Genomic DNA, 26,602 nt, shown 5'->3' on the forward strand with positions numbered 1-26,602 from the left:
ATATCCTGTGTTTAAACTTTGGCTTTTGGTGACAAGATATTCTGAAGCTCTACTTGGACTTATCCTACTCAGTGAATCACTTACACGGTATAAACTGAATACTAATTCTGTTGAGTCAGGGGATGTTAGATGACTATTAAACTCCTGAGTTACAATAATTGTATGAAATGATGAAAAATTTCACTTAACTTCATTTAATTGTACTGTAGAGCCAATAAGGCAAACGTATCATCACAATTATTAAGAAAACAGCAGAGCTTAGAGTCTTGAACTTTTTCAAAAAGCATAAAGTTTTAATTCAAACAGAACTAACCTGCCAAATGCAAGATGATCTGAAGAATCATCACTGTCTGTGTCCTGGAATCCTGGAAACTTCAGTGTTAGTGGCAGACTATTCCTCAGTGAGCCACATTGTTTTGCCATAAGACAGAGGAGGTTTGTGATCTGTGGCAGATTCTGTGAGTCCTGAATGTCTGGATCAGGAATTTTATAAAGAGAAATCCACTAATGTGGCATTACTAGGAACGGCTGCATGGTTTTTTCCTTCAGAGATATGTTTCTTTTCTTCTTTTTTTGACTCAATACATAAAAACATCACAGCTGTAGAGAGGAGGACAAAATTCTTTTTGTCTTATGTTTTCATTTATTCCTGTTAAAAGAAAAACAACTGATTCAGAGTTTAAATACTGTTATGGTGACTACCAGTTATATAAAACCAAACAGAGAGAGAGAGAGTCATATACAAAATTATTTTCTTCTCAATTAAAAAAAAATCCTTATGAAATCATTTTCAGTCCCCATCACATTGCTAGGCTTTGGTTGGAAAGGAAAAATCTTGCATATGAATGAGGTTATGATTCAGGAATTGGCTTATTGAACTTAGAAAATGTTGCTGATGTAAGACAATCTGTTCTATTATTAATCTACAATTCACCAGTTATGCAGCTTAAGAAGACTTGTTCTAAATGATAAGATCATGATTCAATATCTCAGAACAACTGCTAGTAGGTTTGTCCAATATGAAAGTTAATTTCTTGGAATAAATCATTTAAAGACAGTAAGAGTCGATGATGAAACCACTCTCTGGAGTTTGAAAAGAGACGGGGCTGCTTTAAGAGAGAAACAGGAAGTTGTAACTAGAAGCCATCTGAATACTAAGCCAAGGCAGAATGCTCACGAAGTAGCAACTTAAGTGGCAGTGTTTACCCTGAAATCCTCAGGCAGCCAGACCGTCTTAGGCAAATCTTGATAAAATAGTCCTTGTCCAGGTTTTTATCTAAGGAATCCTGAGAAGACTGAAGAATGGAGAGAAAGCAAAGATTCATGTCAGAGAAGGATGAGTATCAGTTTCAACATCAGGGAGCGGTGGAGCTGCTTGTCTTTAATTTTTTGCTCATCCTTACCATTTTGACAATCTGGCTGTTTAAAAATCATCGATTTCGCTTCTTGCATGAAACCGGGGGAGCGATGGTGTACGGTGAGTGCAGAAATTGTAGGATTGATGTGAAACTTGTTGCTTGGGCGTAATTAGAGACGTGCTCAGATGGCAAAGTACCAAAACTGGAGAAAATGTGCTGATTGAAATGTCATTAGCTTGATGAAAGGTGCTGCAGCATAATGAATGCTCATCTCTTTCCAGATGAGCTGCTGAAATTTGCCTTGTCACAAAAGTAAATGCCACGGTCATGTTCTCACGAGGCACATAATGCGAGTCTGTTGACAGATGCGGTCCATTGTCATGTGGGAAGTCAAACCGGGCTAGTTGTTTGTTTTTGTAATGATAGATATTTGGAAGCGGTGGCTCCGCAGTCATCTCTCTCTGGAGGGGCTGATGAGCATTATAAAGTTCTAGAAATAACATCACTTAAACATGTATTGAGAAAATCTTACAGCACCGAGTTTCAAGAAGAAAACTTGAAGAAATGTACGTATTCCTTCCCCTCCTAGTGAAGCAATTTTGTTCAAATCTACTTAAATTATATGAGTGTGTTTTATTTTCGTAAAATACCAAGAGTTTCTTTATGCAGTGCTCTTCATTTCTTAGCCTGATTTCATACTTTCTAATTAACAATTATTAGTATTATTTGCTAAGTATCTTCTTTTTTTTTTGGAGGTACAGATAAGATGTGGAAAAACATTTAACCTTTAAACTCCCGAGGTATTGCTCTTTCTGTGCAATTTACCATATCATTCCTTTCAGAAAGTTTATTAAAACGTGACAGAGATTATCCAGTCTGTATTCTCATCTTTTAAAGTGTAAGACACTGGTAGTTTTAAAACTGATTTGGTTTATGAAATAGTTTTCTGTACCACTCTTATCTCTGCCTGATAACGGATAGGAAATTTGAACACATGGAAATGGCTGAGGTATTGTTATAATTCATAAAAGAATATACTGTTATATTTCACTTCCCTTATTTTGGAAGTTCTGAAGCCTTTTACACTCCTGAGTTTCAGGGAACAGGATCAGTGCACATTTTATATGCTAACAACGTGATGTCCTGATAATAACAATATACAGTCATGATTTGAGACCATGAGAAACCCTATGCCTTAACTGGATCCAACTGTGAGATATTTGAGCTAAGTTGTTTTAGGCTAAGCAGAGTAATTGCTTTCAGGAGACTGATGTGCTGGTCTATTCAGAGAACAGTTAGGTTCTTTCCATCGAGGGTCTTAAAGCACACACAAGCTCTCATTTGAGGAGGAAAAACTCACAATCAGGTTTAAGAGAAATAGTCAAAGAAAGTGATACCACTAGATGTAAAGCCCTGGGTGCCAGTCACTGCCCTCCTCCATCATCATTGGACCAAGCTTTCTCCTGACTTGTCTAATAAATAATCAATGAGGATGTGGGATGTAATCTGAGAAGTTGGAAACAATGTAATTCCTAGCATTAAATTATAGGGCAATTTATAGTTTAGAAAAACAACACAGGTTTTAAAATAACAAACCTTTATTAGAGGGGAGGATTTCTTCACAGCCCTGAATTTGAGTGACCATGACTCATTTACCAATTAAAGTTTATCTATGATGGAGATACTGTTTTGTAAAAGTTTTGATTAAATTTTGGTGACCTATTAAAATTCAACATACTTTGTACTCACAACACATAAATGTAACTTTTACTTTGGAACATGAAAATTCCCAGGTTAACTTTAATACTTAAACAGCTCCATGAAGTACTTTTAAGTTATGGTTAAACTCATAAAATATTAGCACATTTACTGCATAGCACAGGGAGCTATATTCAATATCTTTTAATATGCTATCCTGGAAAAGAATTGAACAAAAAAAGAGTATATATACAAATTACTTTGCTGTACATCTGAAACTACCAATATTTCAAATCAGGTATGGTTTAATAAAAAGAAAAATAGCACTTGAACATTAGCTGAGATAGCATTTCTCTTAATTGCTATTCCTAAGGCAGTTTAAGCTTAAGGTTTGTGTGGGATTAAGTTGAACTGTCTGATTTCTGTCCTTCTTTCATAAATTTTTTTATACAAAAGTTATTGAAAGCAAGTTCTGAAACAGTGCAATGTATAAGGATTATAAAAATTATGGAGACATGCACATATATGTATAACTATCCCATTACTAGAAATTTTAGTATCCTTGAGTTATCTTGAACTCTATAAATCAATGAAAAGACTTTTATTTTAGTGTTGCTTAATTTTTTTGTTGTTGACATAGAATTATAATTGTTGGAATTTAAGGAGATCTTAGAGGTTATTTTTTCTAGCCACCTCATTATGCAGAGGAAGAAGCTAAATTTCAAAGACGTGAACTTCCCCCAAACTGAATAGCCCCTCATAACAGCATCCTTGTGCTTTTACTTACTCAAAAAAGCTTTCACTGATAATCCCCCAAATTAGTCCATATGGATAGCATTGGTGATATCTCAGTGTTCTTTTTCAGGGATGATATAAATGTTATAGGTAAAATAATTCATAGGCAGTTTCTCTCAATGATGTAATAAAATCCTTTGAATCTACAACAGAGAAACAAGATGGGACATTCTGATAAACTTTTTTAAATGGTAAGGGGAAAGGCGATACCAAGTGAATGAATCTCCCAGTAGCTACAAATGAATTTGAAATTCATTTACTGGGAAGAAGTCAGAGATTGTAAGTTCAGTATCTTCATCTCATAGATGAGGAAATGAAGACTTACGTAGCCAATACACCTGTAGTTGTAACCAACCTATGACTTGGTTACATATTCATGTAACTGAGCTGATAGGCCTCTATCTCTTTTAAGAGATGCTGAAGATGCTTTAACATAAATTCTTTCAATGATTGTCCTAGAGAGAGGATGTATCTGTGAGATCCAGATGCATCCTCACATTCTTTATGCTTTCAACACTAGTCAGAGAGATTCTATTTTCCAGAAAGTCCAAGAGAATGAAATTTCAGAGTAAGACCATATAAGCCCTCATCATCAGAGTATGGAGACCATGGTTCTTGCTAGAGTCCTGTCAGAGGAACGGTGATAATCAATGTGGGAGAAAAGCAACAAAACTATGGTTGAAATCAACTTTGAACTGTTTTTTTTTTTTTTTTTTTGGCTATTCTGGGTCTTGAGGCTCCTGTTCCATGCGGGTTTTCTCTAGTTGCAGCAAGCAGGGGCCACTCTAGTATGAGGGCTTCTCACTGTGGTGGCTGCTCTTGTTGCAGAGCCCAGACTCTAGAGTGTATGAGTTTCGGAAGTTGTGGCACACAGAGTTAGTTGTCCCACAGCATATGGGATCTGCCTGGACCAGGGATTGAATCTGTGTCCCTTGCATTGGCAGGCAGACTCTTAACTACTGGACCACAAGGGAAGTCCCCACATTGAACTTTTAGAGGGTTTTTTTTTTTGTCTTAGATGAACACTTGAGAGTAAACTGTACTTTAGTCATCTCCATCTTTCAGACAGATATACTTGTAATGAAACATCTAAGATTGCTTGGTCCTGTATCTGATGCTTATCAATGAATTTGACCAGTCCCCTACTGGACTGAGTAGTGCTCTTACTCCCATCAACTATCTGTATAATGTGCCATTTTCCTCTGCGTCAAGAATCATAAATATTTTCTAAGGCACTGGATTTCCTGTAATACTTAAGCCCAGCCAGCATGCTACTTTTCTGCTGACATTCCACTGATATGTATCTGTTATCTTTTAGAAAATACAATAGATGTTGATTCATTTTATCTGTATATTGTTGTTCAGTTGCTCAGTTGTGTCTGACTCTTTGTAACCCCATGGACTGTAGCATGCCAGGCTTGCTTATCTTTCACTATCTCCTGGAGTTTGCTAAAGGTCAAGTCCATTGAGTCGGTGATGCCATCCAACCATCTCATCCTCTGTCTTTCCCTTCTCCTCTTGCCCTCAGTCTTCCTGAGCATCAGGAAATGAGTCAGTTCTTCGCATCAGGTGGCTAAAGTGTTGGAGTTTCAACTTCAGCATCAGTCCTTTCAATGAATATTCAGGACTGATTTCCTTTAGGATGGACTGGTTGGATCTCCTTGCAGTCCAAGGGACTCGCAAGCGTCTTCTCCAACACCACAGTTCAAAGATATCAATTCTTTGGTGCTCAAGTTTCTTTATAGTCCAACTTTCACTTCCATACATGACTACTGGAAAAACCATAGCCTTGACTAGATGGACCTTTGTTGGCAAAGTAATGTCTCTGCCTTTTAATATGCTGTCTAGACTGGTCATAACTTTCTGTCTAAGGAGCATGCATCTTTTAACTTCATGGCTGCAGTCACCATCTGCAGTGATTTTGGAGCCCAGAAAAATAAAGTCTGACACTGTTTCCACTGTTTCCCCATCTGTTTGCCATGAAGTGATGGGACCGGATGCCATGATCTTCATTTTCTGAATGTTGAGCTTTAAGCCAACTTTTTCACTCTCCTCTTCCACTTTCATCAATAAGCTGTTTAGTTCTTCTTCACTTTCTGTCATGAGGGTGGTGTCATCTGCATATCTGAGGTTATTGATATTTCTTCCAGCAATCTTCATCCCACCTTGTGCTTCTTCCCGCCCAGAGTTTCTCACGATGTACTCTGCCTATAAGTTAAATAAGCAGGGTGACAATATACAGCCTCGACGTATTCCTTTTCCTATTTGGAACCAGTCTGTTGTTCCATGTCCAGTTCTAACTGTTCAAGGGTCCTAGGATGCTTTTAAAAATTAGTGGTAACATTTTAACGATATTTTTGCTTCACTGATAACAGTGGTTGGTAATTGTGTCTCATGACATTCTACAGTTCTCATTATTTCAAAATTGAAGGATTAAAATCCATAATTGGTTCAACATAAAAGCCATGATGGTATTCATTTAAATTGGACTAAAAGCTTAGAAGACTGTTAATGGTCAAATATTGATTGGCAGCAGAATGTGCACTTAGTGCTGCTCACTTAGGGCCCTGTATCCCCTTCTCATTGTTCATAAAAGAAAAATTGCTTCTTGTTCTCTGATAGCATTAACAATTCCATTATACATCACTGGCAGCTCCCTTACTTTGTAGGACATTCCTAATGCTATGCATTTGAGGGGTGAGATCTGAACTTAGGAACAAAATAGTTTAAACCTCTTAGAATTCTGCCTTTGATTTCATGGCCTTACAATATAAGAAACAGTTTCTAAATGCACATGGAAATCTTGTTTAGTGGGCTGAAGGGAAAAATTAAGCTACAAAATTTAGATTTTGAATTCATTAAAGTATGTTAAACTATTGGGCTTCTCGGGTGGCTCAGTGGTAAAGAACCCACCTGTGAAACAAGAGACGCAGCCCATCCCTGAGTTGGGAAGATCCCCTGGAGAGGGAGATGGCAGCCCACTCCATATTTTTGCCTGGAGAACCCCATGCGCAGAGGAGCCTGGCAGGCTACAATTCATGGGGTTGCAAAGAATCGGACACAACTGAGCGACTAAACAACAGCAACATATTAAACTACTGACCCATGTTCCTCTAAAAAGATATTTACCAGTTTAATAGGTCCCATTGAGTTCACTCAAGATCCTGTTTTTCAAGATTTAAAGGGAATATAGTTCATAGTCAATCACTAACCCTATCTTTCTTCAAAAATCACAAGGCATTCATTTTATCCTGGCACTGCTTGGAGGTTCCTCAGAATAAGACTGGGTTGCTGGACATGGTGTGGCTGTTCCCTACTGATCCATTTTACTCTGCTTCGGTCCAGCCCTGCCTCCTTGACCTCCGGGCCCATAGGAGATGTTGACTGCCACTTCATACCCTTCTCCCTGCCTGGAAGCCCTGTCTGAGGCTTTTTCCTTATTCAAATGTGGCATGCTTTATGAACAAAGCATTGGATGCTCTCTTGTGGATTTGAGTTTTTAAATCCTTATGATTTTCCTTCTTTCTTTCTTTCTTTTTTTTCAGTAGCTAAATGCATTACTTGGGCAAGTGACTTAATTTCTAGCCTTACTTTTCCTATCTATAAAAAGAGGAAGAAGTGAAATAGGTTATCACTAACTTTCCTTCCAGCTGCAAAAGTCCTTCAAGATTCAGGTCAAGGCTGACTTTTGTCATCAGGCATTTCAGTTACTCCAATTCAAACCAACACCTTTCTTCCCAGAACCAGCCTATAGTGACATCCAGGTCCTTCTCCCAGACAGAATTTTAGTTACTGTTACATTGCCGTTCTTAGTTCTTCCAATCCCTCTCTGATTTTGTATTTCGTGCTCAGTAAATCCTGTTGAATTCCTGTTAGAAAGTTAAAGAGAGAAAGTTATCCTGTCAGAACAGTGAGGGCTGGCTGTGGATCTGGGGGTCTGTGAATGCATGTCCTATGAAAGTCAGAGTGGCTCTGGTTTAATCTAAAGGGGTCTGCAGGAAAGGAAATTATGGTTAAGAGCCTAAGGAAGGAAACTTGCTTTCCCCTTTGGTTTAAAAAAAAAAAGGTTGGTTTTAAGGACACCAGAGATCAATCAGGGCAAGGTTTTCCATGCTATAAAGCGTTAGCCAGAGAAAGTTTGAAAAAGTGGAAAAAATCAAAGGCAAATTGCTCTATGTAGGTTTCTGAAAGTTGATTTTAAGAAAATAACCTCCTATGTATTCTGCTTTGCTCCTGAATCAGCAGGGAGCTACAGAAAAAGCCCTGAGAGCAAATTGTGTTGCCTCAAATGGTCTTGTCTCAGGTGCTAAAGGCTAATGAACAAGCACATCAAGAAAATGAATTTATGATTTAAACAGTTTATGGAGATATTATATGTAGTCTAAATTGAATTAAAATTATCTGGTCAGCAAGTAGGGACATGAAGAACAAACATTTGTTAGGATTTATTATAAAATCAGTCAGTTCAGTCACTCAGTCGTGTCCAACTCTTTGTGACCTCATGAACTACAGCACACCAGGCCTCCCTGTCCATCACCAACTCTCAGAGTCCACCCAAACCCATATCCATTGAGTCGGTGATGCCACCCAGCCATCTCATCCTCTGTTGTCCCCTTTTCCTCCTGCCCCCAATCCCTCCCAGCATCAGAGTCTTTTCCAATGAGTCACCTCTTCGCATGAAGTGGCCAAAGTATTGGAGTTTCAGCTTTAGCGTCAGTCCTTCCAGTGAACACCCAGGACTGATCTCCTTTAGGATGGACTGGTTGGATCTCCTTGGAATGCAAGGAGCATCGATTCTTTGGCGCTCAGCTTTATTCACAGTCACACATGACCACTGGAAAAACCATAACCTTTACTAGATAGACCTTTGTTGACAAAGTAATGTCTCTGCTTTTGAATATGCTGTCTAGACTGGTCATAACTTTCCTTCCAAGGAGTGTCTTTTGATTTCATGGCTGCAGTCACCATCTGCAGTGATTTTGGAGCCCCCAAAAATAAAGTCTGCCACTTTTTCCACTGTTTCCCCATCTATTTGCCATGAAGTGATGGGACCAGATGCCATGATCTTCATTTTCTGAATGTTGAGCTTTAAGCCAACTTTTTCACTCTCCTCTTTCACTTTCATCAAGAGGCTCTTTAGTTCTTCACTTTCTGCCATAAGGGTGGTGTCACCTGCATATCTGAGGTTATTGATATTTCTCCTGGCAATCTTGATTCCAGCTTGTGCTTCTTCAAGCCCAGCATTTCTCATGATGTATTCTGCATAGAAGTTTAATAAGCAGGGTGACAATATACAGCCTTGATGTACTCCTTTTCCTATTTGGAACCAGACTGTTGCTCCATGTCCAGTTCTAGCTGTTTCTTCCTGACCTGCATACAGGTTTCTCAAGAAGCAGGTCAAGTGGTCTGTTATTCCCATCTCTTTCAGAATTTTCCACAGTTTATTGTGATCCACACAGTCAAAGGCTTTGACATAGTCAATAACGCAGAAATAGATGTTTTTCTGGAACTCTCTTGCTTAACATATAGTAAAAAAAAAAATACAACAAATGACAATAATAGCAATGACAAATGGCATTTGCAGTGGGAACTATGCTCTCATAAGTACTTAAACATATATTAACTCATTTAACTCACAATCACCATATTTTATATGGGGAAACTGAGGCACCCCAAATTAAATAACTTGCCCAATGTCACACATCTACTAGATGCCGCAGCTGGGACTCAAGCCTTGGTAGTTTGGCTCCATGAGACCACAGGGTATCACAAACATGGGTATATTTGTGTGTGTGTGTGTTACAGGGAGAGATATTATCATTTTTTTAAGTTACAGATGCTGAAACCAATATTTGGAGACATGCTGTGACTTGCTGGTAACCACCAGGGCTAAACTTCAAACCCAGGACCATAAAACCCATGTTCTTTTTCCTGTATCACACATTTAATCCTACTGAGGTTGCTGTTATTCAGTTAAATGTCTACTCTGTGCCAGGTGATAGTACCTTAGAAAGTTTATAGAAGTAAGACAGAGAATGAGAGATCTAACTTTATACTAACTGTCATTGCTAATCATCACTGTATCCATGCAAAATAGGCCTGAAGACCTTCAGTTTGTATGTTAGGAAACATATACTCAAAATTTACAACCATGGCCAAGGTTTCCCACAATAATTGGCAAGAACACCATTTTTGGAAGCTAGTGCTCTCAAATTCTGGCCATAGTTGACTACTCATCAAAGTCTTCTGCTGATATTTAACTGTCCCATGAAGTCAGGAGTAGGGAGAAGTAGGGGAAGGAAGGTATTAAAGTTTTCTTTTTTACCTTGAGGCTCCAGAAACAGTATACTGTCCATAGCAAAAAGCCCAGGATGGGAAACTGGGGATAAATCACTTCAGTCATGTCCGACTCTTTGTCACCCTGTGAACTGTAGCCCACCAGACTCCTCTGTCTGTGGGATTCTCCAGGCAAGAATACTGGAGTGGGTTGCCATGCTCTCCTTCAGGGGATCAGCCCAGGGATTTAACCCGTGTCTCTTTCTTCTCCTGCATTGGGAGTTGAGTTCTTTACCCCTAGCATGGGAAAGACAGTGGGAGCAACATTGGGAAAGTGCATTATGCCAAGTAGCTGGGTTGCAATGTCCCAGCGAGAGTGATAAGGCTCACCAAGAAACACCTGCCCCAGCATCAGGGTAGGTGGTGTTTCAAGTCCACAGTTACTCTGGTTTTAAATGGTTGTTGGAATGGGTGGGGAAGGTCCTGCAAATGCCTTATTTATGTGGAGCGGGCAAAGTAGGCTTTCATAATGTTAGGTTAATTGAGTTAAATGTTTGGAAGAGACTGAAGATAAAATTGATTATACCTCTGGACTCTCCAAGCTTGGTGAAACCTATGTGCATGAACCTGAGGTGACATGGATATTGATAGAGTTCTGTGACTGTGATGTCAATCATACCAGTAGAAACTGTTGTCTTATAGGACAGTGTTTGTCACAGTAGGGTCCCAGGACCAGCAGCATCAGCATTATCTGAAAACTCATTAGAAATGCTTATATGTGGGCCCCGGCCCAGACTTATTAGGTCAAAAATTTGGGGCAGAATCCAGCAAAGCAGTTTTTCAACAGACCTTCTAGAGGGGTCTGACATGACAAAGTATAACTACTTCATGTAGCTCCTAGTTTTGTTTCTTTTTTTTTTTCTTTTATATTTTGTTTTTCTCACTTCATTACCCTATTGTGACAAAAAGGGGATTTTGGGAGACAATCTCTATGTATTGGAGAACCCCTTCCTCTTTCACTATCTATAATACTTTGTGAAATTTCCACTTGTGGGCTGAGGGGAAAAAAGAGACTGTTTTTGTGTAAACATTATAAAGTAAGAAATTAATTTGTTTTAGTCAGTATGTATCTACTTTGATATCTCTATTTTCATATTTGTTCTGTAACCTTGCAAAGCTGATTTCATGGAAGCATGTTAGCTCTGTATAAGCTGGTGTCTGAGATAGTTTCTAGAGAAAAGTTACCTATAGCGCTGTGTTAGGAATCCAGAGTGCTGTGAAATGTGTGTGTTATGTGTTTGTGTGCTTGCATGAGTGTGTTTGATATACACCAAGGAAGGAAGTGTGCATTGAACAGCCTACCATGGTAGAAGATCTCATGGTTGGGGTTCTGTCATTTCCCATATGACTCTAACCTGTGAGGAGATAGAACTTTGAATGGATGAGGCATCCCAAGGTCCCAAGGTGGAACAGCTTCGTGGAGACCACTTTCCCACCTTGGGATATCATGGGATACTGTTGCTGGCAGATGCCCCAGACAGACCTGTTCTGAAATCCTATGGGATGCTTTTCTTCAACAAAACAAGTTGATAATGAGCCAGCACAAAGCAATAAATTATGTCCCTTTTAGCAACACCCACACTTTCTTTTAGTCCTTTGAATTTAGGAGGTTGGTGGGAGGGCAGAGAGAGAACAAAGCCCTAAATAACAGAATGCACTGTGTATTTTTACTTTTGGTCCTATCCCTGACTAATCTAGCAGTGTAAAATTAAACTGCTAGAGGAAAATGTTAGGGAATGCATTTAACATTTGAAACTCAAACCCACATCATCTCTCTAAATCAGTGTTCTGACAAAGACTTTGATAAGATGGCAAGTGAGTGAGTGAAGTCGCTCAGTCATGTCTGACTCTTTGCGACCCCATGGACTGTAGCCTATCAGGCTCCTCTGTCCATGGGATTTTCCAGGCAAGAGTGCTGGGGTGGATTGCCATTTCCTTCTCCAGGAGATCTTCCTGACAAGTGTAATACCACTTCCCTAATATCATCGCTGTCCTAGGAGTGGCCTGGTGTCACCCACGTGAGCAGTATTGGTGCGGTGCAGAAACAAAGAACCTGGGCTCCAGGAAGGCCGCCTTCCTGGGTCAGGGATTTAGTGGCCCTGGAAGGGCTGCCCATCAGTGTACATTTTGGCCTGTTTACCTTTAGAAATCATACCACAGAGCATTCAGTGTTTCTATACATATAAACTGATAAGATGGTACAGGTGGATAAATACCAAATAAACAGTTAAAACTTGTGGAGATGCCATGTAATGTCTAATATTTGTGAATAGTATCTTACAGTTAAATGGTATCCACTGATTTGACTGCCTTAAAATATTGATCACATCCTTTCCTTCTTCATCTCCACGTTTAGATCCCTAGTTCATATGTATTTGTTTTAATCTGAGTGATTAAAATAACATCTTACATTCTCTGCCTTAAAGAGTCTCCTGCTGTAAAAAGTCTTAAGATTGGTAAAGAACATTCTTTCTTCTTTGGGCTTTATTTTATTCCTGTCATCTTGAAATTCCTCTACTCAAATTCCTTTGCTAAATTCTTTTTCACATAAATATACACTACTTCTGATGTTAACTTTCTCTGCAGTTGCCCACTGTATCTCATTTCTCTTTTCTCTCGGCAGATGATTGTCTCCAAATGCTCTCTCCCTTGCTCCAAAACAGAGCAAATCTGCCTCCCTCAAAGGGGGTTACCCTGCCTTTCCTCAGGATCTTCTTGGCAACCGTCTCTCCTTCTTGAACAACCTCTGTTTCCCAGTTGTGCTGGGGCCCTTGGTCTCAGGTGCCTTAGTGGGCCACCCCAGCTGCTCCAGGGTCCTGATTAGGACCCTGCTCGTTGATTTCCATGGATTTCTCCCTAAAAATGTCTACACCCTCTTCTCTACCTGGCAAACCCTATGCATCCTTAAGAACCTTTTCTGTAAGGCCTTCCTTAATGCTTTCATGGGGCAGAGTTTGGGTTCCTGGGAACTTTTATATTCACTTAAAAATTATGTCTGTTAGCATGTATTCAGCTGTGTAGTCAAAGAAATCCTGACTCAAACACACTTACGCAGTGTGGTCATTTATTATCTTACATAGCTGAAGTCTAGAGGAGAGTAATCTTCAGAGCTGGTTGACTCAGCAGCCTGCTATTGTTTTCAAGGACCCAGGTTCTTTCCTTTACTCTGCTATTCCTAGTGCTGACTTCAATGTCAGAGTGAGGGTGAGGTGGACATGGCAGTTTCTACTGTCCTAACCAGGCCCAATAATAGTCTGAGGAAGAAGACAACACATCTCTCTTCTGCCTCTCTCTTAGGATGACAAAGCTTTTCTAGGAGGCCTCCTAGCAAGCTTCGCTTCACATCTTACTGACTGAAATAGAGTCACATGCCTTCTAGTACCAGTGGCTCAGATGGACAAGTATCCCGCTGCAATGCAAGCAATCTCCAGGTTCCAGGTTCAATCCCTGGGTCAGGAAGCTCCTCTAGAGAAGGGAATGGCTACCCATTCACTCCAGTATTCTTGCCTGGAGAATCCCATGGACAGAGGATCCTGAGGGGATTGTCCATGGGACTGCAAAGATTCAGACATGACTGAGCTACTAACACAGTTTTCATGGTGGCTCAGCAGTAAAGCATCTGCCTGCAGTGCAGAAAATGTCGGTCTGATCCCTGGGATGGAAAGATCCCCCAGAGGAGGAAATGGAAATCCAGTATTAGTGCTGGGTAAATTCCATGGCCAGAGGAATCTGGCAGGCTACAATCCATAGAGTCACAAAAAGCTGGACACAACTGAGCAACTGAACACATATTGAATGGAAACACCCATGGAACTGACAGAGAGGTCAGCTTATCCTGAGCATGTGTGGGAAGGAATGGTTAGCTGAACAAATCAGGGTTTTATTGGGATAAAGGGGAGATAGATATGAGTTGTCAGTCAACAATATCTGATACCCTTATCAAGTTGAAATACATTATACACCTTAAAGATTCATCTTTTCTTGTAGGGGACAATACTTCTTTTATCTAGATTATTCTTAGAAGCCACTCAGTGCATAGAGTGAAAGAAATATAAAACTCGATTCTTCTCTAGCCTTCATGTATTAACTGCATTTTATTTAGGCTCCTAAATTCTCTCCAATATCTTGTGGCATTGAAATATACCTGTGTAAGGCAGTTCTATTTCCAGTTTTTTAAGGAATTGCCACACTTTTCTCCATAGTGGCTGTACTAGTTTGCATTCCCACCAACAGTCTAAGAGGGTTCCCTTTTCTCCACACCCTCTCCAGCATTTATTGCTTGTAGACTTTTGGATAGCAGCCATTCTGACTGGTGTGAAATGGTACTTCATTGTGGTTTTTATTTGCATTTCTCTGATAGTGATGTTGAGCATATTTTCATGTGTTTGTTAGCCATCTGTATGTCTTCTTTGGAGAAATGTCTGCTTAGTTCTTTTGCCCATTTTTTGATTGGGTCATTTATTTTTCTGGAATTGAGCTGTAGGAGTTGCTTGTATATTTTTGAGATTAGTTGTTTGTCAGTTGCTTCATTTGCTATTATTTTCTCCCATTCTGAAGGCTGTCTTTTCACCTTGCTTAGAGTTTCCTTTGTTGTGCAGAAGCTTTTAATCTTAATTAGGTCCCATTTGTTTATTTTTGCTTTTATTTCCAATATTCTGGGAGGTGGGTCATAGAGGATCCTGCTGTGACTTATGTCGGAGATGGTTTTTGCCTATGTTCTCCTCTAGGAGTTTTATAATTTCTGGTCTTACGTTTAGATCTTTAATCCATTTTTAGTTTATTTTTGTGCATGGTGTTAGAAAGTGTTCTAGTTTCATTCTTTTACAAGTGGTTGACCAGTTTTCCCAGCACCACTTGTTAAAGAGATTGTTTTTTCTCCATTGTATATTCTTGCCTCCTTTGTCAAAGATAAGGTGTCCATAGGTGCGTGCATTTATCTCTGGGCTTTCTATTATGTTCCACTGATCTATATTTCTGTCTCTGTGCCAGTACCATACTGTCTTGGTGACTGTGGCTTTGTAGTGGAGCCTGAAGTCAGGCAGGTTGATTCCTCCTGTTCCCTTCTTCTTTCTCAAGATTGCTTTGGCTATTCGAGGTTTTTTGTATTTCCATAGAAATTGTGAAATTGTTTGTTCTAGCTCTGTGAAAAATACCATTGGTAGCTTGATAGGGATTGCATTGAATCTATAGATTGCTTTAGGTAGTATACTCATTTTCACTATATTGATTCTTAGTCCCACTGCTGGGCACACACACCAAGGAAACCAGAACTGAAAGAGACACGTGTACCCCAGTGTTCATCACAGCACTGTTTATAATAGCCAGGACATGTAAGCAACCTAGATGTCCATCAGCAGATGAATGGATAAGAAAGCTGTGGTACAGATACACAATGGAGTATTACTCAACCATTAAAAAGAATACATTTGAATCAGTTCTAATGAGGTGGATGAAACTGGAGCATATAGAGTGAAGTAAGCCAGAAAGAAAAACACCAATACAGTATACTAATGCATATATATGGAATTTAGAAAGATGGCAATGTTAACGCTGTATGTGAGACAGCAAGAGACACAGATGTCTAGAACAGTCTTTTGGACTCTGTGGGAGAGGGCAAGGGTGGGATGATTTGGGAGAATGGCATTGAAATATGTATAATATCATATAAGAAACAAATCGCCAGTCCAGGTTTGATGCAGGATACAGGATGCTTGGGGCTGCTGCACTGGGATGACCCAGAGGGATGGTACGGGGAGGGAGGTGGGAGGGGGGTTCAGGATGGGGAACACGTGTACACCCGGGGCAGATTCATGTTGAGGTATGGCAAAACCAATACAATATTGTAAAGTAATTAGCCTCTAATTAAAATAAATAAATTTAAATTAAAAAAAGAAATATACCTGTGTAATTATCTGATTATCAGATGCATGTGTATAGTTGAGCTTGTTGCTTTATGTTACTCCAGAGAAGTACTACCCCTACAGAACAAGACTCTGAAGGGAGCCTGCTGTGTGTGCCATGTGGGTGACAGTGTGTGTGACAGTGTGTGAACACAACTGTTGGTCTGAACATAGCCAAAGAGGTTTCAACATGTGATGTTTTCAAAACCATTCTGTAATCCATTTCATTATATATAAATATAACCATTATATGTCAAAGTAAATCCCCATCCATATTTCTCTTAGAAAACACCCTTTAGGAGGACATTTCAGCATCATGTAGAATGACTGTCAGTAAGATGCAGGGGAACTGTTTATGAAATGCAGGCTTAATATAAGAAGACACTTAGGAAAAACCTGTTGTACCTTCTTCTTACCAGAAATTAGGATCACAGGACTGGGCAAAAGATAGGATTAAAATATTTTAATATTGTATGATCAGAGCCATATTTTGTTCATTTTTATAACTCCTACAAGTCCTAGAGCAATGCCTGTCTTGTCTATAGCATGAAAGCAGACGGAGGGAAGAAGGGAATTTTTTTTTTTTCCCATATTTTCAATGTGAAGAGTGGAGAGTCAGTTCAGAGAGATGAGGCTCATGTTTCTAAATGCTTCTCATTTTGAGTGCTCGTGAGGCTCTTTTTTCTCCTTCCCTCTGTTCTTCTCCCACAAATATCACCATGTCCACTGTATGTCAGGCATCTGCTATAAGAATTATGCCACAAGCAAGCTCTGTAAGGATGGGAACATCATAGCATTTGGTGTGATGCTCCTCACATGTGACATTTTAAAATGCTGGTCCCTGACTGAATACATAAACTCAGAGGATCCTTTTCTTCTTGAATCCAAGGGCGTTTGTGAACTTGGAGAAAGTTTGGCTGTAACTGCCTAAAGTGTTTGGCATTTCAAGACGAAATAAAAGAGATGAGAAATAGCACAGCTTCTGCCCTAAACTGTCTCCTTGTCTAGTGGTGACAAAGCCAAAGTCTACATAGCAATGCTGAACAATATATGTCTTTATATAAAATTGGGCCCCAAAGGGTGTGGTTCAAACTGTAAGTATTCAGAGATTAGCGAACTTAGTACAGGCCGCATCAGAGCCCAGGTATCCCTGCTGGGACTTGGGATGCTCTTTGTTGGACTGTGAGTACTTTAGGGATGAGGACTGTTGTCCAGCTCTGACTTGGGGGTTTGTATGCTGCTGGAGCAAGGCCAGGGCTCACTTGAGAACAGGTTCCCACTGCTGTCACACTAGTTACTGAGAAGTTCAGACTTGTAGACTCAGGGGATACATTTGGACTAGAGTTTCTGCTTGAAGAAGGTAATGCCACCAGCCGGCCAGGTGACAGAACTCAGCAAAGTGTCATACTTGTGAGGATAAACCTGGGACCAGGGCTGTGTGCACATGTGATGGTGATATTGCTTTGCTGGGAGAGGCTGCCTTCTTTACTCCTTGGGCAAGTAGGGTCAGCTTCATGACTTACCAAAGAGAGTGCTGGTTTGTATCTATAAATCATGGTAGATAGTCTCCTCTTTCCTTCTTCTGCATACAAGTGGCTGATAACTGTCTATCCTGTATTTTTGTGGGGGTGTAAAAGTGATCCCTTTTCATTAGCATTTTCTTCCTATTAGCAGTCCTTCTTTATCTGTCACCTACTCTCATAATACTGGGTAGGAGTATATTCACTCAAGACTCCACATTTGTGTCAACATACAGCTAAAGCTGTGAGTGATTTAGCTAAAGCTAAAATTGTGAAGCTCTGTGAGTAAGTAGTCTTGCCTCCAACATTAAGGATTTTCTAGTTGCTGCTCCTGCACACAGATGGGTGGATGTGTTTAACCAAGTTCATAGGGAAGCTGCAGCTCCTCCACTGATCCTTATCCTAGGCTAAGATGACTCCTCTCAACCCTTGGGGTAGGGGAGAAGAAGGGTCAGGGTCTTTTGTCTAGTGTGTTAATTTGAGTCTTCCAAGAGGCAGATGCTAGAAAGAGATTAGTTCTGCAAAAGATTTATTAGGGAAAATTCTTCTGAGGAAAAGGGGGGAAGGAGACTGAGGATGCTGGGCCAGCTGTCAGGCCTTGGTGTAGCCCCAACCAACTCCTGTGGAGAGAAGGAAGGACAGGAGGCTGGGGAGGAGAAGATTTAAGCTGCAGTGCAGTTTTAAAAAAGGTTTGACAAGGCTGGTACAGAGTCTTTGAGCCATGGTGGCCCTTCAGAGGCCTGCTTAGTGCGCCTGATGAGATCAGTCATTTGGCTGGTTTCTTAAGTTCCTCCAGTGTGCCTCTTCTCAAAGGCTCGAACCAATGATGGCACAGAGGGCCAGGCATGGCCATTTAGGTTTTGATTCACTGTATGAATTTAGCCACAGAATCCCAGGTCCTGAGCACTTGTTTTTATGACAAATTCTTGTTTTCCCTGCTTAGGAACGAATGATAGACACTTCATGTTTACTCCGTTATTGCACCGAGAGCACATTGCAAAAGTAAAACGACTCACCCTTTGGGAATTTCAGACATTATCAACAATATAGTTTCTCTCTATTCAGGTGCACATAGTATCTTGTTTCCCTTCTATATTTCCCACTAAGCAGAAAGCTGAAGAGGTCATAGTATCATTCATGATACTTGCCAAGTAACATTTAGAGAATAAATTCTCCCTAAGATTTCACTAGAGTGTTGGAAAAGTGATATTCTTATGCAGGCATCCTAAGCCCTGTGCAGTGTATATGGTGTGTCTTCCCTCCTCTTTCCTGACTAGTTTTATTACACTCATTTGACACTGCACGTGGAAGGCTGCCCACTGCTCTGTGATAGGTCAAGTGCTCGTGGTGGTTACAAATCCATCACTTATTTTTTTCTTTCTAACAAAAGTTAGCATTAAGTATTTCTCACTATTATGGGGGAGTGGACCAAATAGCGAAGCAGGAATAAGTAAGATAAAAATATTCTTGACAGAAATCTGCTTTCATTCTCACTTTATCGCCAGAGTGATGGCTCTTACATGAAAATCTGACTGTTTTACTGTCCTGCCTAAAATCTTACAACAGTTTCATATTACCATTGGGTTAGAAATAAGAACTCCTTAGCAAGACAGAGGAGCCTCTTTATAACCTGGCCCCTGTAGTCTAGTTTCTCTCTCTTTCTCTCTCTCTCCCTCTCTTCCACTTATTCTCTTCTTACTCCACTGCTGATTTCCGAAATCCATCAGATTTCTTAAGTTCCTTTGTATATATATGGTATATTGTTAGGTCATCCTAGTGACTGTTAACACAGAAGCACTCACATTTCAGTGAGTGCGCAAGAGAAGTTCACTTTTCACTCACATAATGGTCTGGTGCAGGTTTTCCTGGCTCGTGGATGGCTTTCCCACACCTGCTGTCTCAGGGACTCAGGCTTCTTCAGTGTTGTGACTCTGTCTAACTATAGTACTGTTTTCTCCCCTCCACGTCCATCTGATAGATGGCTAAAGAGAAGGGAGAAAGCTTGCCTACTTCTTCAACACTTCTGTGGCACACATCAATTTTGCTTATAATCCATCGGTGAGAACCCATCCAAACTCAAGACAGCCAGAAACACAATCTCTGGGTGAGCAGCCACTTCCTGACGACTATTCTACGCACTGGTGAATCAAAATCCTAGAGAACATTTAGTTGTCTCTGCTGTTACGTGCTGCTCCCCACATGTGCAGCCTGGATCCCAACTCATTCCCTGATTCAGCTCATCTGGACAAATCTTATGTGACCTTTTAAGATTCATCTAAAGCTTTGCATCATTCAAAAGGCTTTGGAATGTCTCCTCTCTATACTCGTATAGCACAGAATCCTTACCAGCTGTCATAGCACATGTCATGTTGTATTATAATTGTTTGCTTATGGATCTTCATTTCACAAACTTCAGCTCCTGTAGGACTGCAAACTGTATTTTTATTTTAAATCTATAAATGTCTGGCACAAAATATGCACCTAAATATGCACATTCATTTTATGTGTTATTAGATAAATGAAAGGCAATTAGATGACTTGATTCACAGAAGAATGGCAAAACCCCCAGCATTTGATTTTTTTAAAGAGTAAACTGTGGATTTGTCCTAAAACAAATACATCAGTTCTAATTTTAAACTGAGGAATGTATACACCTCTAAAGTTTCTTTGCTTTTTTTGTTAATAAATCCATAATATTAAGAGAATTCACATTTATCAGATTACCGTGAGCATCTGAACAGTTTGTAAACTTGAAAGTCAAAGACTGTCACTTGAGTCCAACTCTTTGCTAAAGGAATATTGTGTCATTAAAATGTGTTTGGCTGCAGGTAAGGATAAACTTCATTTTAAATAGTTTGAAAAAAATTAGAAAATGTGTTATGTCACATAATAAGAAGTCTAGAATTAGGGTAGGGCTTCCCAAGTGGCACAAGGGTAAAAAATCCTTCAGCCAATGCAGAATACATGGGTTCAATCCCTGAGTGGGAAAGATCCCCTGGAGTAGGAAATGGCAACCCCCACTAGTATTCTTATCTGGGAAATCCCATGAACAGAGGAGCCTGGTGAGCTACAGTCCATGGGGTCGCAAAGAGTTGGACATGACTGAGCACCTGAACACACACTCAGATTAGGCTCTGAGATAGGTTGATCCAGGGCACAGTGAAGTTATTCAGGACCTAGGTTCTGTCTATATCTCAGTCCCACCATCCTGAGTGTTCTGATTGTGTCCCCTTAAGGAGACAAGATACCTGCCAGCAAAATGAGGAGAAATATATCGCCTTGATCATGTCCTGAGGGCGAGAGAGAATAAGGCTTGTCCTCTAACCATAGTACATAAGTGCTGTCTACTAGTCTGATGGGGCTCTCTTAGATATGTGCTGATTTGTGGACCAGAAACTTTCTCTAGGGCAATTCCATCTCCTGACTGATTAGATTACTCAGTATCTGTCACAGAGCCAAGGTTTTCTTGAAGCAATTGGATGGAAAAAAAGAGGTGGGTAGCTCTTCTCTCCAAAATCTGTGGGTCCATTAGGAAGAAAAGAAGGAGAGGTATGAAGTGTCCACTGCAAATATTGTAAGAGTCCAATCTTATCGACTCACAAAGAGTCAGACATGACTTAGTGACTGAACAACAAAAATCTAGTGAATTGGTGCCAGTGGAAAGGTAAACAATTTTCTAAGCCAGGTAATGATCCTTTCTCTTGCCACTTATATAAGTTCCAAATCATATATTTGAAAACATGGAGTAATAAATATTTTAGATTATGTTCCTCCAGTACACTTATTTATTCTTTATTTTAGGCCTCGTAATGGGATTAATTTTACGGTATGCTACAGCACCAACTGATATTGAAAGTGGAACTGTATATGATTGTGGAAAACTGGTCTTCAGCCCATCAACTCTTCTGATTAATATCACTGATCAAGTTTATGAATATAAATACAAGAGAGAAATAAGCCAACACAACATCAATCCTCACCAGGGCAATGCTATACTTGAAAAGGTAAGGACACTTTCTATCTGGTCACATATTTTTGTTTTCCAGTGTAAATAACTGTGTCATATATAAGCCACCATAGAGAGTGCATTCACACACATACATATGCCCCCTTAAACACCGTACTCATAGGGCAATTTCATTTACTAAGGGGTTAATGTCTTGATATGCTCTTATTGTAAGCTCAGTTGTCTGTATATTTCTTCTAGAAGCTGAGAAAGAGTACTTCTTATTATAACTGTTTTGCAAACCATGGTTACATTAGGGAAAAAGATAATAATTCAGCTGACTCTACCTTTAATGATACTTGATTCAAGTTTTTACACGTGTGTTTTAAGTGTCATTGTATATATATATTGTGGTTGTTGTATATGTTACCAGCTGGCTACTAAGTTTAAATCTCCCTTACGCCAAAGGGAAAATGAAGGAGAATGAAGGCATTTGCACTTGCAAACCTTGATCTAGAATGGCTGACTTTTAGCTGCCAGCATAAAACACTGGCCTCTTTGCTGTTTATACATGCACTGACACTCAGTCGTTCTTAAGAGATCTCGACTCCATCTGTTTAGTTAGAGAATCTTAGATTGAAAAAAGAAAAATTGTGAAGTTATTCACCTTCTAAAACTGGTTTTATTTTTGCAAATGTGTGAACTGCTTCGGTTATTGGAAGAGAAAATTTCTTTTGCTCTCAAGACTCTGGGTTAGAAAACAAGTGAGGTGACATTTTTGCTGCCTTGTGTGTGGATCAGTCTTTGTAATAAGTGAATTTGTGTTTAACAACACATATGCATGCTAAGAATCAGGATCTTGCATGACTTCTTCTAGCTTCTTTTGTGTCGGAACTGAGAACTTCCTTGAAATTATGGAAGTGCATTTTATCACTTTTATTCCATACAGATTTAGTTTTCTTTTAAAATATACTTTTCCCCCCTCCATTTTGAGAGATCTGGGGCAGGAGGGGAGATACACGACCTGCCATTTTTCCTCATTCAAGAAGAGTAATTTTTAGTATTTTTTTCCACACTATCTCCCAACTAGCAAATTTCTAGATTAACTTCCTCCTAGCACTTGGTAAGGGCTCTGGAAAGTCAAACTGATTATAATACTAGCCTAAATCATGCTTAGGGAAGTGAAGCGAAGCACAAGAAAGAAAATTAAATAATGTTTCTGAAGTAAACAGGAGCAACTTCTAGATCTTTGACTTTCTTGAGTGATCTCTTCTGTGAGATTCTTTCTATTCTCGTGAATAATGGAAAGTAATCTGTCTAGTCAAGGCTATGGTTTTTCCTGTGATCATGTATGGATGTGAGAGTTGGACTGTGAAGAAGGCTGAGTGCACAAGAATTGATGCTTTTGAACTGTGGTGTTGGAGAAGACTCTTGAGAGTCCCTTGGACTGCAAGGAGATCAACCCGGGGATTGCTTTGGAAGGAATGATGCTAAAGCTGAGGCTTCAGTACTTTGGCCACCTCATGCGAAGAGTTGACTCATTGGAGAAGACTTTGATGCTGGGAGTGATTGGGGTCAGGAGGAGAAGGGGACAACCAAGGATGAGATGGCTGGATGGCATCACTGACTCGATGGACGCAACTCTGAGTGAACTCTGGGAGTTGGTGATGGACAGGGAGGCCTGGGGTGTTGCGATTCATGGGGTCGCAGAGTCGGACACGACTGAGCGACTGAACTGAACTGAATCTATCTTGAAATAAATAATTGTTTTAAGTGACCTTGTTAGCAGCATAGGATTTAAACACCCTTGTCTGTTTAATTTTCTTAGTACCAGAATTTAACTTATTTCCCTTCTCACTCTCTTATCTGTTTTTATCTGCATTTCTAAGCAGCACTATTTCTTCAAAGGGGTTTGAGTTCCACCCCCCACAAAGGTGCTGATAATTATCTCTGTCATTATAGCAATTTGTTTTTCAACAGGACTGCCTGCGAGCACCTGTTCAGAAATTCTGTTATGGTGTTACTGACATATTGATTTTTATCAACAGCCAATTACAGTGTTTGCTTTTAAAAAATTAAGGCAAGAGATGGAGAAAAATATGGAGCCTTCTTGGTTTCTCCTGTTGGTTGGATTTTGAGTTCTCACATGAAATGTTGAATTGACTTTGAATGGTGCAAGTATTTTATAGACTAACTTCTAAAGCATGTGACTTATTGAATCACAATTAGCATTTGTTCCTCTGGACATTCCAGGCTGGCCATGGGCAGCTCAATACCCAGGGTAGATCCCCAAGTCCCTTGCTGGTCTACTGATACACTTACCTTATTAGACAACTTTAAGTAGAAACGATGTTTTTAATAAATGGCCAGAGTATATTTTAGCACAGATTTGTTGCTTATGTGCCAATGTTGGGGGACCCTACATAGTCTGTGAAAATGAAATGCTCATAGTCTGTCTTCCTTACTGAGAATCCTCCACTGCATGCAGTTATTCATTATGAATCAAGCAATTGCTCAGTCTATGTCAGATGCAAAAGAATTCCAAAATGAGTCCAATTTTTGAAAGGTTTAACATGGAGTTACAGAGGTAACATGGAATAATGGGGAAAAAAATTCAGGACCAGGAAGACCTGTCATCTATCTTTCGTAAGTTCTTTGAACTTCCTAAGCTCCAACTTTCTTATTTGTAAGGTGGGTAGATTAGAACTATTTTGCAGGTTGTTTCAATGTTTAAGTGAGATGATGTATAGAAAGTGACTGACTGCCATAGGCCTTTTATACTGTGTGGCTCTCACTGCCTTGTTATACTTCTAATTCCACCACCAATACCATCACCACTGCATGACCTTAAGACCAGTGCTACCATTGCTACTTCTACATAGTATTTGAATGCTTAATGTATTCCAGTGATTAATGGAATATATGTTTCTTCCTCATTTATTTAATATCTTTGGGGGAGATAATACCAGCATATAATATATGTTAGTATATGTTTCAGTTCTAAATTATATAGACTATGAGTTTCTTAAAACTTTACAGATTAGTTGTCATAAATATTTAAGCTTGTTAGGGAGGCTTCCTGGAGGAGGTGGCACTTGAGAGGGCTTTCAAAGGTGGGGGTGGCTTGGATAGGCAACAGGATAGAGTTCAGAAAGATCTGGGCAGGATTGGAGGATGAGGCTGCAGGAAGTGGTTCACTAGGTGAGAAGGGAAGAGGGCCTCATGGATTCTTTGGGTCAATAGAATCTGCTTCATTTATAGGAAGAGTGTGAAGAGAAGAATCTAAGATTCCAGGGTTTCAGGCCCGGCTGGGAGAATATGAGGGTCCCAGGATAGTGGGAAGGGAGAGAAAGATTTGTGGAAGAGGGTGGGTGAAGATGACCTGTGGATCTGCAATTAGAGAGAGATCATCTAATTCAGAGCAAGAAAAAGACCTGATTTCCTTATGTTGAACTCCATCATTTAACAGATAAGTAAATGAACTTGAGCACTAAAATTGATTTAGTGCTTTACTCGGTGATTTTCAAATTTGTCTGAAATTTGGAATCACTGGAAGCTTCAAAAAATTCTGATGCTTGTATTCTGTCCCTGGAGTTGGTGATTTTACTGGTTTGGGGTGTAGCCTGAGCACTGGAAATTTTGGAAGATCACCAGATGAGTCTAATGCACAGGCAAGTTTTGGAACCACTCATTTAGGTTCTATGTTATGTTTGGGTGAATATAGAGAGGAAATAAATGCCACGTTTCTGCTTCTTCTCACTCCCACTGCTGCAGATCTAGCACTTTTCTCACGTCAGGACTTCTACACATGTTGCTCTTAGCATATGCTGTCTAAATTAGTCTTCTGCTCTTTGGATGTCAGGCTACTTCCTATTCCTGGAATCTTGAAATGCCATCTCTTCAGAGAGGGCTTGTCCTGTGATTTTCTCACATTGCATCCCCTCTCTCTCTCTTGCCCTCTCTTTTGTTTCAAAGTACTTTTAGTACCAACTGAAATTGTATATGTATTTTCTTGCTTATTAATTATAATTCTTACATCATTTGATGTCCACTAGACTGCATACTTCACAAAGCAGGGTCCATGCCTTTTTTTATTGACCAATGTGTCCCCAAAGCCTACCATAGAGCCCAGTGCATACTGCTGCTAAATAAATAGTTTGTGAATGAATGAATGGATGGAGGAATCTGAGTGCTTGGTAGAGTATATATAGCTGGAATATTTGGAAGATATCATCTTGGAGTTGGTAGGAGAATGTCCTAGACACTTAATGGTTGAAGAGACTAAGATATTATATAATCCTAGTTGTGTTCGTATAGATATAAATTCATATACAGAGAAATTACATGGTGGGCCCAGGGTCCCAGTAAATATATTACTGGTCAGAGGCAGAACTGAGGTCCATAGGACTTTACTCTGAGTACTGAGTAGTTTATCAAATTGCATACCACTGGACAGGCTCCAGAGTGGGCTTGTGGACAGAGAAGGGCTGAGGCCTGAACAATCTGACATTGAGATGCGTGGGGGGAGATGAGGACCAGTACTGGAAAGGGAAGATTTACAGAATTGCAGAAATAGGTCCAGCACCAGGGTGTCACAGAAGCCATTGGCGTGGCTCCACTGGGTCCTTCTTCTTTGTGGTACAGGTTAAAAGGAGTTCTTGGCCTTTGTTTCTAAAAGTTACAGGATGAGGAAATGAGTTTTACTCTCAGAATGCAGTTTAGGGGCTTGGATGAAATTTCTGACTTCAGGATTTGAAGAGGCTGGAATAAATTCCTGTGCTATATAATCATCTCTTGGAATACCAATAAAAGCACATGTATTTCTGGGATGGTTAGGCCTTGACGTGCTTGGAAACAGCACTGGGCTTGATGGCTCCCTGGGTTTCTTCCAATAATATGGTATAAAACTGGAAAATAGGAGAGCTGTTGGCATCTATATACGCAGCAGTGTACTGTGCTTTCATACCACATTGTAAACATATAAAATTTTTAAGAATTACCATATGCCAAGCTTCTTTTGTTCATGCTCAATACAGATAAAAGTGTAGA

At 39.8% G+C, this 26,602-nt stretch overlaps 1 protein-coding gene across 1 annotated transcript in view; it reads left to right on the forward strand.

The window, feature by feature from the left end:
• The first annotated feature begins 1,181 nt into the window (after positions 1 to 1,181).
• The window catches only part of SLC9A9 (solute carrier family 9 member A9), a 649,412-nt gene continuing 623,991 nt past the window's right edge, over positions 1,182 to 26,602 (forward strand). The window contains exons 1-2 of the mRNA XM_068974483.1: positions 1,182 to 1,477; positions 21,409 to 21,611. Coding sequence (XP_068830584.1) covers positions 1,303 to 1,477; positions 21,409 to 21,611 — 378 coding nt within the window. The 5' untranslated portion in view covers positions 1,182 to 1,302. The remainder of the gene's footprint in view (positions 1,478 to 21,408; positions 21,612 to 26,602) is intronic.

Source organism: Capricornis sumatraensis, chromosome 1, assembly GCF_032405125.1.
Source record: "Capricornis sumatraensis isolate serow.1 chromosome 1, serow.2, whole genome shotgun sequence".
NCBI lineage: Eukaryota > Metazoa > Chordata > Mammalia > Artiodactyla > Bovidae > Capricornis > Capricornis sumatraensis.